This window comes from Sciurus carolinensis, chromosome 19, assembly GCF_902686445.1.
Source record: "Sciurus carolinensis chromosome 19, mSciCar1.2, whole genome shotgun sequence".
Taxonomy (NCBI): Eukaryota; Metazoa; Chordata; class Mammalia; order Rodentia; family Sciuridae; genus Sciurus; species Sciurus carolinensis.
This window is the reverse complement of record NC_062231.1, coordinates 12,974,100-12,992,418: the sequence shown is the minus strand read 5'-3', so window position 1 is coordinate 12,992,418 and position 18,319 is coordinate 12,974,100. Positions and strand designations below refer to the sequence as shown.

Genomic DNA, 18,319 nt, shown 5'->3' with positions numbered 1-18,319 from the left:
GTCAGAGCACAGCGGCTTTTGGTCCGGTGTCCAGAAGAGGGAGCATCCCTCCAGGCTGCAGCTTAAACACATGAGCTCCTGCGACCCCCGTGGTGCGCGGAGAGAGTTGAGATGCGTTCCCCACAGGCCGCGGCATTCTAATAAAGTGTGGTGGCATCCCATCCCTCCGAGGGGCTAGGAGTCTTTAGGTACGTGTTCCACTAGTCCCAATGCAATACGACATCGGGCAAACAACTTCGAATCTCGGGTGTAAAATGGCTCTTGCGGGATCGCTGAGCGGATTAAAGGAGAACAGCATCTGTGCAGGGAGGCTGTCCGCAGAATGCCGAAGAGCGAGAGAAAGAAACCCGACGCATGGCCTCAGCCGCAGATCTCTCCCGCCGCCTGCTGGGAACACCCGCCCTCAGGCCGTGCGCAGGCGCGCTCGCTGAGAACGCGGAGGAATGTGGGGCGCCCGCGAGTTCTGCGTCTGCGCACTCGGCTCGTTTTGCGGCCGCGCTGCTTGACGGCAGCGGCGTCTGCCCGCCCTCCCCGGCCGGCGTTCCCGGGTAACGGGGAGCGCGCGGTGCCGGGGAAGGTAAGGTTGCCGAGGAGCTGACGGCTTCCGGACGCGGAGGGCGCCGGGGCCCAACCGGGTGGGCGAATTGCTTCGAGAAGAGACAGGGTCCCTACGAAAGCCCTCCAGGGAGAGAGGGGAAGAGGCCCAGAGACCTTTCCGGGGCGAAGAGCCTGACTCCCCAGTTCTGCCAGGCTTGACCCTCTCGCTCCTGTCGCACACCTGTAGCGCTTGGTTCGATGTAGGACAGAAGAGGCTGGACACCCCAGGAATTTTCAGGAAGCAGGTTTATTGATTGCAGGGTCCAGAGGGACTACCCTCCAACGTTCTCTGGACCTCGAGAATGGAATTTCTTGGACATTTACACCCAAGGGAGCGGGTGGGGAGTGCTTGGAGGTTTGCAATTCTGTAGGAGTCTACATAAAAGGTTTCTTTTTTTTTTTTTTTTCTTTGAGTTCACGGAAAGTACATTTTGTCCCCCCCCCCTTTTTTTTCTCGATTAGTCAGCGGTTTTACAACAAAAGCAGAAGTGACCTCATCAAGCCTGCGGCCAAACTTAGTTTTTGCAAGACAGAATGACTTGGTCCTCACAAGAAATAGGAAGTTCTATCCCACATTGAGAGGCTTTTTTTGTTTGTTTGGTTTTTTTTGGGGGGGGGGTTGACATTTTTGCTGATATTGTGTTATAAAACTTTCTGACGAGAAGAGGAACTTGTATGTTACAAATATGGTGGGATATCTGCTGACTTAGGGCAAGGGTCTTCTGGGCGCGGGTCTCTGGTGTGCTTTAGGTACTTTCTAGGAACGCTCAGCCTGGTCCAGTGCTGGGAGCTGGGAACGTCCAGGGGTGTCCAGCAGTCCCTGTGCCAATGAGGAGCCTCCCATTCTAGTGGGGTTGGGGTGAGGGGGACACACATCAAGGAAAGCATCAAAGGGATAAATTAAGACAGGAAGTGGTCTCCCCCAGACTGTGATGTATGCACAGTTGTTTATTGCAGTTGCATCTGCCATCTGCTGAGCACTCCCATGTGGTAGACCTTGTGCGGGTGCTTTCTGCACTAAATTACCCATTTAATCCTTACAGCACCCTTCAAAGGTTGACCCTTTGTTTATATATCTTATATGTTCTAATTTGAAAGCTCCCCAGAGACAGGATTGTTTGCCTTATCCCTTCCATCCTTGTTTCCCTGAGATCAGGAGGTACTGCAATTGGAGCTTGCAGTACCAGCTTTACTGGATGGGAGGCATATTTGGCATCTGGTCCTAGGGGGCTGGAAAAAATTAAATGAAACCACGTCTTCCCTTGTTTGTTCTTGGATGGACATTTACTCAGCAGCTAAAAGGTGTTAAGTTGTTGGCACAAGGAAAGAATAAAGAACAGGCTGCTTGTTTTTGATACAAAGTAAATATACTGTACACATGCCTGGGTAACAGGCATGCTGGGGTTTGGGAAATGAAGAATAACAATCCTTTATAGGAGCACCCAGCCCCCCACTTTTCTCATCTGTACTTTGGGAGTAAGAATAGTATTTGAGCCAATCTCGGTGATTCACACCTGTGATCTCAGCAGTTTGGGAGGCTGAGGCAGGAGGATCACAAGTTCAAAGCCAATCTCAGCAATTTAGCGAGTCCCTAAGCAGCTTAATGAGACCCTGTCTCTAAATAAAACAAAAAGGGCTGGGGATGTGGCTCAGTGGTTAAGTGCCACTGGGTTCAATCCCTGGTACCAAAAAAAAAAAAAAAAGTAATAGTACTTGGGCCAGGTGTGGTGCACACCTGTGATCCCAGCTACTCAGGAGGTTAAGGCAGAAGGACCACCACTTGCCTAGCATGTGCAAGGCCCTGGGTTCCATCCCTGACACCACAAAAACACTGACAATAAAAATAACCTTTGCGTGCGAACTCCCTAACTACTGACCCCATCTTACCTATTCATTTTTATGTGCTTCAGGCAGTTCCTCTTTTTGGCCAATCTACTTACCATGCTCTCCCTAGAGTCTTGCCTTACTCTCCCCAGCAGTGGGGCTTTCGGTATAAATGACCTGTCCTCTCTGAGCCTCCCTTTCCTTGTCTGTGATGTGAAACGAGGATGGCCGTTCTCTCAGGTCTTGTGAGTGCACATGACCCCGGTCAGTGTCTGGAACCTTGTAACCAACCTCTGATAGTTGTAATTTGACTCATATTCCACTTCTGCCAGCATGCTGTCCTGCTGTCGTGGCACTCAAGAAACATTTCTTAAGTGCTTGCTGCAGATAGGGAGAATGGCAGAGAGCGGTCCTTTCTCTGCTTAACTTCCCAGCTTCAGCATGAGAGACCTCTTCCATGATACTGGAGATCTTCTGGTTTGTCCTATTGAATTCCTTCCACCTGCACAACCCCCAAAATGAACTCTGTCTTGTCAGAGTTCCGTCCTATCTTTTTCAGAAGGTTCATGATGGTGTCTGTGAAGCTACTCCTGTAGGATACAACCTTTGAGATGCATTTCTTCCAGCCAGTTAAAAAAAAAAAAAGTTATATATCTTTAATAGATATATAGATATATAATTCCTTAAAATTTATCCTTTAAAATGTACAATTTGGGACTGGGGTTGTAGCTCAGTGATAGAGCAATTTGCCTAGCAAATTTTTTAAAAGCTACAATTCACTGGTCTTAATATATTCACAATGGGCAACTATTACACTGTAGTCCAATTTTCGAACGTTTTCATCACCCCCAAAATAAATCCTATGCTATTGGCATTAGTCCTCATTCCCCCTTCCCCCATTCCCTGGCAACCACTAATTTATCTCTGTGGATTTGCCTTTTCTAGATGTTTCATATAAAAAGTCTCATGTGGTCCTTTGTAACGGGCTTCTTTCACTCAGCAGAACTCTTTCAAGGTTCATCCATATTGTAGAATGTACCAGGACTTACTCCTTTTTTATGGCCAAATAATATTCTATTGTATGGATAGACCATATTTTGTTAGCCAGTATCTGTTAATGGACATTGGAATGGCTTCCATCTTTTGACCGTTATGAGTGACATGCCTGTGAACATTTGTGTATGAGTTTCGCCATGAACATGTTTTCAGTCCTCCCAAATCGGTACATAGGAATGGAATCGCTGAGTCATATGGTAACTCTGTTTGGCTTTTATTTTTAATATTTTTTAGTTGTCAATGGACTTTTATTTTGTTTGTTTATATGTGGTGCTGAGGATCGAACCCAGTGCCTCACACGTGCTAGGCAAGCGTTCTTCCACTGAGCCACAACCCCAGCCCTTGACTTTTTTTTTGTTGTCAATGATGGTGCTGGGGGTTGAACCCAGTGCTGCTTTGCCACTTCGCTGCATCCCCAGGCCTTGCTTTTTATTTTGATACATGTTCCAGTTGCCAGACTGACCTTGTGCTTACATTCCTCCAGCCTCAGCCTCCCAAGTAGCTGAGATTACAGGGATATGGCCCCACGCTTGACTATATTTGACATTTTGAGGACTTGCCTTACAATTCTGCAGACCTGTCCAATTTGAAGATAAAGAAACTGGGGTCAGAGAGCTTAAGTGGGTTGTGCAAGGTCACAACAATAATGACAGCTTGCATGTATGAAAGACCCTCAGTTTGAGCCAAAGTTTTGATGCACATATTATCGTCACATGGGCAGGACTTTTTTTTTTTTTTTTTTTTTTTTGGTACTGGGGGGATTGAATCCAAGAGTGCTACTACTGAATCACACTCCCCCACCCTTTTTATTTTTTGAGACAGGGTCTCTTTAAGTTGCTTAGAACCTCACTAACTTGCTGAGGCTGACCTTGAACTCGAGCTCCTCCTGCTCGAGTTTTCCCTTGGCATCCACAGGGAATTTGTTCCAGAACCCCCAGTGGATACCAAACTCTGAGGATGCTCAAGCCCCTTCTATAAAATGGCGTAAAGTAGTATTTGTATATAACCGCTGCACAACTTTCTATATACTTTAAATCATCTCTAGATTACTTACAATACAATGTAAATGCTACAAAGGGAGTGGTTAAACTTATTCTTGGGAAATAATGACTGGGGAGAAGGATGGTACCTGTTTAGCATATAGTTTTATTCCTTTTTTTTTTTTTTTTTTTTTGCGGTGCTGGGGATTGAACCCAGGGCCTTGTGCTTGCGAGGTGAGCACTCTACCAACTGAGCTATCTCCCCAGCCCCTAGTTTTATTCCTGAATGTTTTTTCTCATAGATGAATCCTTTGATGTAGAACTAGTAAATATAGAGTCTAACTGTATATCCTGTTCTGTTTTCTAAAGAACTCTGACCAATAAACAAGGTTTTTATTAGGAAGTGATTAATTTTTATCAAGAAGCAGAGGATATTTAAGATATTACCAAAAATGCAGTTATACATATACTGCAGAGAAATCCAGTTATCAACAATCAATATTACTAACTGCAAATCATGGGATACTTGCTGAGCATCACTGTGTGTTATACTTACATAAACTTAAGACATTGCTTTGACATAACAAATACACAAAATGTTTACAGATTGATTGATAAACATGAAGTTTGCAAAGGGCAGCCTTCCCCAAACTCATTGGTGCCTTAGAATCATCTGAATTCCAGGGCCCCCCTGTCAGATTTTAGATCCAGTAAATCAGTCTCATAGTTCAGTCTTGCCTTTTTAAGAGTACGCAGCAATCCAAAAATGACAGACAAGACAGGCAAACTGAAACAACTTTTCATTTGTTGAGATAATTTAATTGGAACTTCTTGAAGTCAGCTATTCAGTCTTTTTTATTTGCAAATGTAACATATAAGTCAAGAACTAAACAGAAGTTCAGTTATAAATGTGACAATCTGATAAGTCCAGATTGTTCCTGGAAATCCCTAAGAGTTCCCTGACTGGAGACCAACATCCTGCCTCAGAAACGCTAACACAGCATTGTTTATTTTCAGTTTTGGAATAAATTGTTTTTCCTTCACTCGAGTACTAGAGGTGATAGTTGGCCTGAGTTGTGGGCTAAGTCAGCAAGTAAAGTGAAAGTCTAGTCACAATGCCCTTGCAGAAAAATCCCTTAGGTTCCCATTAACATGCAGTAGACATGGTTTTGTCATAAACACTATACCGCAATATGTATACATAAGTATAATACGCAGTGATGCTCAGCAAGTATCCCATTGAGGGGCCCTAACTAGTCATTAAATTATTCTAAACCTGGTGTGGTGGTGCAAGCCTGTGATCCCAGCTACTCAAGAGGCTGAGGCAGGAGGATTGCACATTCGAGGCCAGCCTCAGCAACTTAGCAAGACCCTGTCTGAAAATAAAATAAGGGCTGGGGATACAGCCTATTGGTAGGGTGCCTGCCTAGCATGTGTGAGGCCCTGCATTCAGTCCCCAGTACTGGGGTTGGAAGGGGAGGATAAGGAAAGAGAAGAAAAATTAAATTACCCTAGCATGTTGCTGCTAGAACAGTTTGGCAGTTCTCAGAAGGATCCGACTTACTAATTTCTTTGTTGTTTTCATGGTTGTCTTCGTAGTCAGTTTATCAGTTCCTCTATCTCTTCTCTCTCTCTTTTTTTTTTTTTTTTTTTTTTTGGCAGTGCTGGGGATTGAACTGAGGGCTTTGTGTTTGCAAAGCAAGCACTCTACCAACTGAGCTATATCCCCAGCCCTGTACCTCTTCTTCATACTGTTTTTCTATGTCTTTGTTTCATTCCTCAATTTCTTCCTTGAGCAGTTACACAAAGACATCATCACACATTAAACAAGGCTTTCAATTTCTTTTTTTTTTTTCCTTAGTTGTAGATGGACACAATACCTTTATTTGATTTATTTATTTTTATGTGGTGCTGAGAATCGATCCCAGTGCCTCACACATGCTAAGCAAGTGCTCTACCACTGAGCCACAACTACAGCCTTTAATTTCTTTTTATTGGTCATGAAACCCTTAAAACCACTCACCCCCTCTTCCTTCATCTTTGGCCATGTTCTTGATGTTCCAGGCCTCCTCGTCCATTGTCTGATGGGTGCTGGTGTTGAGTATGGGGCACCCAGATAAGCTGTCAGTTTTTGTTCTTCATGAGGGCTTGGAGTCTGGCAGGTGACATATGTGTATGACTTGGCGTATTCTTTCACCGCCTCACCACATTAGCTCTCAGTGTAAATCAAGTCCAGACCTGATGCTGAGGGAACAGCAGATTCAAGTCTCCCACCTCATAACTGGACATCTGCTGCTCATTGAGTCCAGCGGTTGCTTGAGTACCTTCTCCCCTTGCCTACAGTTGGGTTTTCCTAAGTTAAAGGCATCTGCAGTATACAATGTCAAGTTGACATCCTTTATAGGATGGCACTACCACCCCTGCCCCATGTCACCTCTGATTTGCTTTTGTGTGTGCTATAAGCTTGTTCTGTCTGCCTGGACCAAGTGTGAGGCCTGGAAGGGTGAGGGATGGCCTTCAGCTTCCTTCTGTCCCTCATGGTAGTGGATGACCAGTAAGTAACTCCATAATTGCTTCATCACCCTACAGCTTCTGACCTTGAGACCTACAGACACCCGTGGACAGAGTCTTCCTGTGCCTACAGCAGAGAAGGCTGGGCTTTGGAGTGTTGCATTGATTTTAGACTGGGAGCTGATTGACCCAATGTGTAGATTAGATCTTAAGGTCCTTTTTGTGAAAACGAGGTGCTCACTGGGTTTATTTGTTGATGACAACATCTCCCTTGGTTTTATCTCTATATCCCCAGCACCTTTGAATATTAGGAGCCCCTGGAAGGTGCTCAGTAAATGTCTATTGGCCAAATGAAAGAATGGCGGTAATCCTGATGGGCAAAAATCCTATTGTGCCTGCCCCCTGGAGACCTAGCTTGGTGACTTTGGGCATGTCACTAAGCCTCAGTGTTGTCCATTATAGTTAGATATAAAACCACTGATTTCTTGGAGTTGGGGGATTGAGATGTTCCAGATGACTGTGATTTTTTTTGTTTTTGTTTTGTTTTGTGGTACTGGGAACCAAACCCAGGGCCTTCTACCACTAAGCTACACCCCTTGCCTTTGTGGTACTGGGAACCAAACCTAGGGCCTTCTACCACTGAGCTACACCCCTTGCCTTTTTGTCTCACTAAGTTGCCCTGGCTGGCCATGAACTTGCGATCCTCCTGCCTCAGCCTCCCAAGCAACTAGGATGCACCCATGTTCTTGATTATTCCATGCCTTTTATTTAATCACTTTATAAATGCTGTTTTTTAGCACAGACTACAAGGTTTTCGGCTCTGTGCTTTTGATCAACGTAGCTACTGATTGACTCTCTTTGTCTACTCTTTAAAGAACAGTTGCCCTGGAAGAATGGCAGAAGCAGTTTTCAACACCCCAAAAAGGAAAAGAAGAGTGTGTGAGAATTATGAGTCTCCACTGCCAATCCCTTTTGGTCAGGACCAAGGTCCTAAGAAGTTCAAAATATTCAGTGCCGAAATGATTAACAACCACGTGGTTGTGAGGAACCCTGAGGACATTGAGCAGCTGTACAGGAAAGTAAGTGTGACCTCGGCATGGTGGCTTCCTGCCAACCCTGAGCAGGCAGTCCCTTCTCTCCCATCCCCTCAGAACAAACCATATACAGTGTGGGTTCCTCCGTCGCAGTTTGAATCGGGCACCCCCAGCCATGCACTGGGAGGGTGATGAACTGGCAGATGCAGCACCCCCAGCCTCAGACCTGCATTTCAAATGTGAAGTAGGGTCGGTTGATGGACCTTTTTCAAAGGCAGTACATGTTCATTGTACAGACAAACAGAAAACCAAGGAAAGTAGGGAAATGTAATGAGTAAAACACAAAAAAACTTCCACTTGCCCCCATCCCTTTCCGGTGGTAACCACAGAGTGGCAGAGGTCCCAGATCACAGATAGACAGAGGAGGTTTCAGAATGTGCCCGGCTCCTCATCTACTTCTCCACAGGCCCTAGAAATTCTTAGATGAGTACAAGTTCTAATTGTTACTGTTTTCTAGCAGTAATGGGTTTGTGTTACAGACTGACTTGTTGTTTGCTTTCTCTCTGTTTTTTGTTTTATTTTGTATTATCCATAGTCTATTCATTGCCAGGGGCGTTTTTAAAAATAGCTTGATTGATGTATGATTTATAACCTCACCCGTTGTTAACGTTGTTAACGTATAGTTCAGTGATTATAAATTCATAAGTGGTACAGCCATCACTGTAAGCGCAAAAGGACGGGAAGCAGACCTCAATGGATTCAGAGAAGCCTTTATTCCTTCATGGACTTGGATGCCGTTGGAGTCCTCTTTCTGAATGGAAAATGGCTGTCAGTTACAGAGGGGATTTTGGTTTCATAGGGTACAAGGAGGATGATGTAATCATTGGAAACCATGCTCATGCAGTTTGACCATCAGGGCCTAGTTTTACAGGTTAAAGCCAGACCCCAAGGGATGAGTACTCAAATCTTGCCCGTTTTTATTTAGGACTAATTTGACATGGGGGAAGGTCAAGGTTTAGGGCCTAGCATTCTTATCAGCTCCTTCTCCCACCCCACCCCCCCAGGACCCATTGTTGTCAGGAAAGAATGCCCTGGGAGAGGTTTAATGTTTAGCCAATTTACTCCTCCCTCCTTCCAAGCCACACTGTCCCTCCATTTTTCTTGGGGAGGTGTCTTATAGGAATATAATTTTCCACAACCCTTCAATCACCGTAATCCAATTTTAATTTTTTAGGTGCTTTGTTTCCCAACCCAGGGCCCTCTCCTCCCACTCCCAGTCAGGATAACCACTGATGAGCTTCCTGTCTCTACACGTGTGCCTTCTCTAGAAATTTTATAGAGAAGTGGGTGGCCTTCACCCTGGTAAGATGAGAAGAGGCCTCATAAGGCCCTGTATCCCCACAGCTCCCCAGCAAAACCTTCATTTGCAACATGTAACTAAACACAAGGCTTTGTAATTGCCATACACTGTCTTTATTCTAGTTGTTAAGTCTACAGTGGAAGGTAAAGGGTGTTCCTTTTGTTATTTCAAATTTTTATTATTAGAGTGTTTAAGTGTAACCAAAAGGAGAAAATGTGTGGTTGTTTTGGAATCAGCAGGGAGAAGAAAACTTATATTCTGGAATAGAAAAGAATCCAAGGAGTGTTTTGAACCTGGGGGCCTGGCTGCTGCTCTCGGGCACAGTGTGTTCCTGAGCCACCTGTGAGGGAGAATCTGCCCTGCCCTGCCCACTCTGTCACCCTGTTTGTCATTTCCAGATTGAATTCACTAGTAATGAGATGAATGAGGTGCACTAAAAACTTACCTGTATTCTTCAAAAGATTAGAGACATAAAACGCCGAAGTCAACATGAGTAATCATGATGTCATCCGAAGGAAAATGCACAGCTGTGAAAAGTGGGGTGAATCTCTTGTTAGCCCAAATGGTTATATTTTCCCTCAGTCAAAAAACCAGTAACTAAACATGAACTTTCTCTCTCTTCAAAAGGGCTACTTTGGAAAAGGTATTCTTTCCAGAAGCCGTCCGAACTTCACAATTTCGGATCCTAAGCTGGTTGCTAAATGGAAAGGTAAACTTGTACATCATTCAGTTCTTTGGGCAAATTATCATTTTCTTTTACTTGTGATTGCATATCTTATTCTAGAGGAGAAGCAAAAGGGCACACTGACAACTTTACTGCCCAGAAGAGCAATGAAGGTAATTCTTAACAAAAGAAAGAGTTCTTATGATTGCTGAAGATGTGTTTTATCTTAGTTCTGGATTTATCAAAAGTGTTGTTTATGGGCTGGGGATGTAGCTCAGTTGGTAGAGTACTTGCCTCACATGCACAAGGCCCTGGGTTCAATCCCCAGCACCACAAAAAAAAAAAAAAAAAAAAAAAAAGTGTTGTTCAGACTTTTTTGCTCTTAAGCTTTGCCTGGCAGAGTCTTGTGTATTTGGCAGTAATTAAGCGCTTGCTCACATGTGGTACAAAATGAGTTTTGTACTATTTTATTTCCAAAATTAGAACTTAAAACAATAAACATGACATTGACATATTTGTTAAGACATACTAATATGCATAGGTCTCACTTGCTTGTCCTCTGTTCCTTAATTTACAATTATTTTATCTGCGTCTATTTCTCTAAGGAATACTCATGGTAGTTAAGAATCACTATCCAGGTACAGTGGCCCTCACCTGTAATCCCAGTGACTCTGGAGGCTGAGACAGGAGGATCGAAAGTTTGAGGTCAGTCTGAGCAACTTATCAAGACCCTGTTTAAAATAAAAGAATTTTTTAAAAAGGATTGGTGGTGTAGCTCAGTGGTAGATCATCCCTGGGTTCAATCCCCAGTGGAGAAAACAACACAAAACAAACAAACAAAAAAAACAGAATGTTAAAGCATAATTAGAAAGGATTTTTAGCCATCCCTCCCTGCCCCGCAGGCAAGTGCTCTACCACTGAGCTACACTGAGCTCAGCTCTTTTTTAATTTTATTTTGAGACAGGGTCACACTAAGTTGTCCAAGCTGGCCTCAAACTTGCCGTCCTCAAACTCCCAAGTAGCTGGGATTATAGGTGTGCAGCACTACATCCAGATTTTTAGAAAAAATTTTAATAAGAAAATGGAGAGTGGAAAAAATTTTTTAAAAGAAAGTAGAGAAATGAAGACCGCACTGAGATACCATTTCAGCAATCAGATGGAATTCCAAAAGTTTGGCCATTTGCTCCGTTGCTGCAGCCCTGAGAAACACACCCTTGGGTGCATTGCTGGTCGGAGAGCAAATGGCACAGCCCTTACAGAGAATGTGGCAGTTTTTTGAAAACTTTTATATATAAGCACAAAACGACAGGTGCAGACCTCAGCAGATTCAGAGAAGCCTTTTACTCATTCTTGGACTGGCCACTGTCAGGGCACATTTTCTGGATGCAAAATTGGCCCTCAGTTGTAGAGGGGATTTTAGTGTTATAGCCTACAATGAGGTGGTTTAATCCCTGGAAACTGTGGACGTGCAGTTTGGACAGTCAGGGGCTTGCTGTGCAGGTTAAAACTTGAACTTGGGAAGGTAGTTGTAAAAAGGTTGAAACTCATTGTTATCTAGGGAGATAGGAGTCCAGATCCCTAGGGATGACTACTCAAATCTTGCCCATTGCTTTTCTTTCTCTGGGATCCTTTTTTTTTTTTTTGCAGAGTTTTAGTATTTGCTGTGGGGGAAGGTCAAAGTCCAGGGCCTAGCATTCAGTATCTGCCCCTTTCCTGTAGGGCCCTTTGTTACTAGGAAAGGATTTACTGGGAGATTAATGCTTGGCTAGCTTCCTCTCCCTCCTCCCGAGCTGCTCCTCTCTCTGCTTTTCTTGGGGGCTGGGGGGGGGGGCAGCGCAGTGGCAGGGGGCGAATCTTGTAAGAATATTATTTTCCATAACCCTTCAACATACACGTTTACTTTGCTCTTTTCTTTCATTTCTCTCTCCCCTCAGTTCTTGATAACCTTTACATTTTTGTCTATGAATTTACCTGCTTAGATACTTTGTATGTAAGTGGAATCCTACAAGATTCGTTCTTTTGTGCCTGGCCATGTTTCCAAGGTTCATCCCTGCCTAGCAGATATCAGACCGCTGTTCCTTTCCTTGCCAAGAATATTCCAACCTATGGACAAACCACATTTCTTAATTCATTTACCTGTTAGCAGATTGTTTCTACATTTTGGTTGTTGCAGATAATTCTGTTGTGGCCATTGGTCTACAAGTGTCTGAATCTCTGTTTTCAGTTCTCTGCATATACACCCAGGAGTGGAATTACTGGATCATGTGGTCATTCTGTGTTTAATATTTTGAGGAACCCCTAAATTCTTTTCTACAGTGGCTTTGCCATTTTACCTTCCCACCAGCAGTGCACAGAATTCTAGCTTATTTTCTTTCTTTTTCTTTTTTTTAAATAAAAAATTAATAGTCATCCTAATGGACGTGAAGTGGTTTTTATTTTCAATAAAGTCCAGTTTATCTTTTTTTTTTTCTTTTATTGCTGTACTTTTGGTCTTGTGTTTAAAAAACCATTGCCAAATCCAACTTTGGCAGATTTTCTTGTTCTTTTTTTTTTTTCCATATTTTTTATTGGTGCATTGTAATTATGCATTGAGGTAGGGTTTGTTGTTCCATATTTGTACATGCACACAATATAATTTGGCTTTTCTGTCTTCTGATGGTTTTGTAGTTTTAGCTCTCGAGTTAGGATTTTGTTCCATTTTGAGTTAACTTTTGTGTACAGCATAAGGTGAAGGTCCAATTTCATTGTTTTGTGCTTGGATATCTGATTGTCTCAACATGTGAATTTACTTTTTTTTTTTTTTTTTTTTAGTTATAGATGGACACAGTCTTTGTTTTATTTGTTTTTATGTGGTAATAAGGATGGAACCCAGTGCCTCACACATGCTAGGCAAGTGTTCCATCACTGAGCCACAACCCCAGCCCCTTGACATGTGAATTTACTTTTAATCTAGCAATCCCACTTCTAGAATTTATTTTAAAGATACACCAGCAAAATTGAAAAGAAGTAGCACGGAGCTGTCCGTGGCAGCACTACTTACAATATCCACAGAAAGGAAATGGCCCAAATGTCCATCAAAAAGGAACGGGTGACATAAACTGCAGTGCATCACTCAGTTCTTCCTGCAAAGATAGGCAGGAAGGAGGGCTCACTGGGGTGTGTCATTAAATGAAGAGAGCCAGATAGAGGAATGGGAGTGTGCTATCGATTATCCAAACAGGAAGGCATACATTATACTTTTTAAAGATGAAAGGATTTGAGGAGATGCTTAATCCAATTTAAACATTACACAATGTAGACATGCATGAAAACATAACATTACCCCATTAGTATACACAATTTTTATGTCTTATGTATTAGCTAAAAAAATTAATTTAAAAAATAAAAATGAAACAAACGTAATTTTTTAAACTTTTTTTTAGTTATAGATGGACACAATACCTTTATTTATTTTTATGTGGTGCTGAGGATTGAACCCAGTGCCTCGCACATGCAAGGCAAGTGCTCTACCATTGAGCCACAACCTCAGCCCAAAAATGTAATTTTTTAAATGCCTATGGAAGAGATGAAACAGGATGGAGAGAGGTGAGATCTTATAGATTTGACTTAGGAATTTCGCAAATGTATTACATAATTGCACAACAAGGTTTAGTTTAGTTTAGTTTAGTTTGTTTTTGGGGGACTGGAGATCGAACCCAGGGGCTGTTTACCACTGTGCCACATCCCCAGTACTTTTTATTTTGAAACAGGTCTCTGAGTTGCTGGAGCTGGCCTCAAATTTGCAATCCTCCTGCCTCATCCTCTTGAGCAGCTGGAATTGCAGATTTGCACCACCTATAAACAAAGTTAAATTGTAAAAAGTAGTCATTTTTTTTTGGTAAAGGTGAAACAAATGAATACTCTATCAAGTTGATTATGTAACCACAGAGAGAGAAACTATTTTAAATAACTTTAAAATACAGTAATTTGTACAATCTTAATGGGGTCGATTTTTGTCAGTTTTCTCTAGTCACAATGATGCTGCTTAATAAACCACCCTGAAATTCATCAACTGTAAACAGCAACCATACTGCTCCCTAGTCTCCCAGTTTGCTGGGTGGGTCTGCTGATCTTGAGTGGATGTGCCCTCCTTCCTGGGCCTCAGAAGCTGAACATCTTTTATTCCAGGACTTTCATGTCTTCAGAGGAGGCTAAGTTTGGAAAGGAGACAAAGACAGAATGAGACAGGAACAGAACAGAAACCCAAATAGCACCGAGTGCAGTGGCACACGCATGTAATCCCAGCAGCTTAGGAGGCTGAGGCAGGAGGATCACGGGTTCAAAACCAGCCTCAGCAAAAGTGAGGTGCTAAGCAACTCAGTGAGACCCGGTTTCTAAATAAAATAAGAAATAGGGCTGGGGATGTGGCTCAGTGGTCGAGTGCCCCTGAGTTCAATCCCTGGTACCGCCCACCACCCCCAAAAAAAAACCCCAAATAATAGGTGACCCTAAGTCACCTAAGTAAGCACTTAGGTGGAAAGACCCATCACTCCGATGACCAGGGTGAGAGCTGAGGTCCAGAACTTCCAAACCCACAGCCCAGACCCACGCTGCAGCTGAGTACTCGTCTCCAGCTCTGAGAGTACGGGAGGGTATAGTACCTTCCCCCGGCCTCCACGCTCTTGTCTGAGTGCTGGAGCGAGCATTCAGACGCCAGGGGCTCTCCCGTCCTGGCCTCTACGCCTGGCTAGAGTGCTGAGCTGAGAATTCTGAGGTCACATCTGACCCAGCAAGAGTGCCATGGCAGCACCTGCCTGGTGTTCAGGTGTAGGGAAGGATGGCACGTAAAGCCTGTTTGTGCCGCTTGCAGGACAGTGTTAACCACCTAGGTGTGTGACTTTGTGAGTCTTGGAATCACCGATTTTTTCTTGTTTTTTTTTTTTGGGGGTTCTTTTCCCCCTCTTAAGAAAAATTTGTCTGAAACTAATAGAACTGTTTTGTTGTTACAGATATGAAGACAGACTTGCCTGTAATCACATCAAAGAAGTAAGTCTCCATGAACATTGTGATTAACCTGGACGTAGTGGTGCGTGCCTGAAGTCCCAGTAACAAGGGAGGCTGAGACAGGAGGATCACAAGTTCAAGGACAGCCTCAGCAATCTTGTGAGACCCTGTGTCAAAATAAAAAAAAAAGGACTAGGGATATAGCTCACGGGTAAAGTACCCCTGGGTTCAGTCCCCAAAATCAGATCTGGTTTTCAACCATCTTCTGTTGCAGCAGCCTTATGCCATTGTTTTTTGGTTCGTTTTGTTTCTTTAGTAGATGAATCCTTGAAAATTTTGTCTGAATTTACCACAGATCAAATCATATCTGAAGGGCATTAAGTGAGGTTTTGTATAAGTAATCCTAAACTGAATGCATTGCCAGTTGAATTCCTTCTAAAATGTGAGTAGCTGTCAGGAAGTGGGTGTGTTACGAAGTCCTGGGGTGCTTGACTGAGGTTCAGAGCTGGCCTTCCTGCTCCACGTGGGCATGTCAACAGTCCTATCCTCCTTCCTTATTCTCCACTGTAGGGCCAGAGAGAGGGTGTCAGAGAGGCTTTATCATCCCCTTATGGACATTCTAGAAACATTTATCCCTGACCTCGAGATACCTGCACACCACCCAGCTAATTCCTGTAGGACCATGGTCCTGCTCACATGTCATCCTTCCTGAAGTTTCTCTTCTTGCTACCGTCCCCCTTGCCGCCCCCGACCTGGCTGCTGGTCCTCTGGCCTTGCACTCTGTGTCATCCCTCGCATGCTTGGGTTCAGTTATGAATTCTAAGAGAACAGGGACCAGCCTTGTTCCTTGCTGGCAGGCTGCACCTTTAGTGGTCCCTTGGTTAGACTTTGTTCAGTAAGTGCCATTGTCTCCACGGTGCAGCTGGAATTGCAGCTCTTCTGCAAACCTTGTGACACACTCGAGTCCTGGGTGATGCTCTCTCCTTGCTGCTAGCACGTACTGGCAGACTCTGACAGGCTAGCCTTACCAGCCAGCAGAGTGGCAGAGAGGCAGCGGCGCCAGAGAGAAGGCTAGGGATATAGCTCAGTGGTAAACAGCTCCTGGGTTCGATCCCCAGTCCCCCAAAAACAAACTAAACTAAACTAACCCTCCCGATAATACAACAGCAAATATGGTATTCACTGAGAACGTCTGATATGCCAGGCACTTCACATGTGTTGTCTCAGTTGATCCTTGCTGCAGCCCATGAGGTAGGCACAGTCACCCTGGTTTGTAGATGAGGCCCTGAGACCGAGAGGGAGGAAATAGGATTGGAACTCACAGCTGCTGTGGCAGCTGTACTGCAGGGAACAGAGCAATGGCTGGTGTGTGTTCACTGTTACTTCCAGATCTGCTGAAAGGAGAAACCATTGAACCTTTATGTATATAATATATATATATATATATATATATATATATATATATATATTTTTTTTTTTTTTTTTTTTTTTTTTTTTTTTTTAACAGTGCTAGGGATGGAACCCAGGGCCTCATGCACACCTGCAGCCCTGAACTTTTCCCCCCCTGGGGTGCTACATCTCCTGTCCTTTTTACTTTTTGAGGTAGGGCATCACTTGGATACCCAAGCTGGCCTTTAACTTGTGGTCCTCCTTCACTTCCTGAGTTGCTCAGATTACAGGCACATGCCACTGCAGCTAGCCCCAGCCCTGAACTTTTAATTCAGTGGTCTTTTGTATATTGTGAGTCAGGAAATTTGATGAGGACTACAGTGTTCAGTGATAGAGCACTTGCCTTATATGTGTGAGACCTGGTTTGATCCATCACTGCCCCAGAAAGGGTGGTGAGCTGATGAAAGCTTGAATCCTGCGACTGGAGTGTAGTTCAATAGTAGAGTTTCTTTCTAGTAGGCAGAAAGCCCTGGCTTCAAGTTCAGCACTGAGGGGGAATAAAAGTGCATCTCTTCCCCCACAAAAACATACATTGACAGAAAAAATTATGTTCAATAATAGAGATTCACAGACCCATGAAGCCTCTAGAGCCAGTGCTGTAGTTGGTAGGATGAGCAAAGATTCTTCTTAGATCTCTCACATGAAAGTTTTTTTAACTGTAATGCACAAGTGGCCAGCTCACAGGTGACATAACACCTGCCGTTTTATGGATGACATCTTTCTTCTCTCACCAGTTATAAATAAGAAAGTCCTCGTAGGCGGTAGTACCAGTGTCCCAATTTTATGGGTAGGAAAATGGAAGTACCAAGTTAATTTGTTACACAGTTGCAAGTGACCAAGTCAGGGCTACACACAAAATATGGGGAGTACCAAAGTCACTCCGTACTGCATCTTAGGTATGCATGTCCTTGCTGGCTTTCAGTCTTTAGGATCAGTTCCTTGTGTGTAGGCATGCATGCAGGAATAACCAGGTGTAGACAGCTTTGGTCTAATGAACCCTGTTGGAGCAGCCACGGGGCTAGGGGGCGTCTCTTAAGTACAGCAGAAGCCAGTCTCCCAGTTCAATGGTGTGAGCTGTAGCATTTCACAAACCGTGACACACTCAGTCAACTGTACACAGATAGAGGACAATGAGGAGTAAAGTTTCATCTGTCTTCTCCTAGTGACGTCATATCCTAGGTTCTTCTCAGCCAAAGGCAGCAGCAGAAAGTTCTTGATGTCACCAGTGTCATTACCCTTCTGTTGGTCCTGAGATTTCAGCACATAGTGTAGTTTAACATGGGATCCTTTCCCTAAGGCAGAGCTTGTGTTTTTACCTCTGATTTTTTTATACTGTGGAAAGTATTCAGGTATTGCCTTCAAGTGTTAGAAACTTAATGTGCATTTTGTCATTAAAATATACTGAAAATTTTTAGGGGGAATGGACCGTTTCTTTTAGAATATTTGCACATAGATATATAAGCCCAAATAATTTCCAATACAGTGTAGAAGCTGTTAGGTCCTGTGAAAAATGCTTATTGAAATTCTCATTTTGCTGTGCAGTACTCAACAAAGGGACTGGTTGTATTGTGAATGGAATATCTCTCAGAAAACACAGTGATATTCAAAATTGACAATGATAAAAAGCAAATCCTGTTAAAAGATGGCATTTTCTCTGTTTATTTACCTGGGTCTTTTAGTTTTAAACTGCACACATTTTCTTACTTTGCTAAATGGGGGCTGATTTTTTTTCAAAATAAGCAAATGTAAAAAGAAGCTGTATTAATAAAAATAAAAGGAAGTATGCATGCTTGTGATAGAGCACTTAGAAAATGCAGAAAAATGTAAAGAAAACCTCTACCTATAATCCAGCGTTCAGTGA

The 18,319-nt window shown here is 43.4% G+C and overlaps 1 protein-coding gene across 5 annotated transcripts in view; it reads left to right on the top strand.

Annotated features, from left to right (window-relative positions):
* The first annotated feature begins 547 nt into the window (after positions 1-547).
* The window catches only part of Tsen2 (tRNA splicing endonuclease subunit 2), a 41,770-nt gene continuing 23,998 nt past the window's right edge, over positions 548-18,319 (top strand). For 4 of the 5 annotated variants that reach the window (XR_007106275.1, XR_007106274.1, XR_007106276.1 and 1 more), the window contains exons 1-4: positions 548-577; positions 7,844-8,047; positions 9,990-10,071; positions 15,015-15,051. Coding sequence is in view for 2 of the 5 variants with exons in the window: in XM_047534802.1 (XP_047390758.1) it covers positions 7,862-8,047; positions 9,990-10,071; positions 15,015-15,051 (305 nt within the window). In the remaining 3 variants the exon portion in view is untranslated. Of the gene's footprint in view, positions 578-7,843; positions 8,048-9,689; positions 9,899-9,989; positions 10,072-15,014; positions 15,052-18,319 lie in introns of those variants that run through there. The other variant, XM_047534804.1, reaches the window with a different exon arrangement.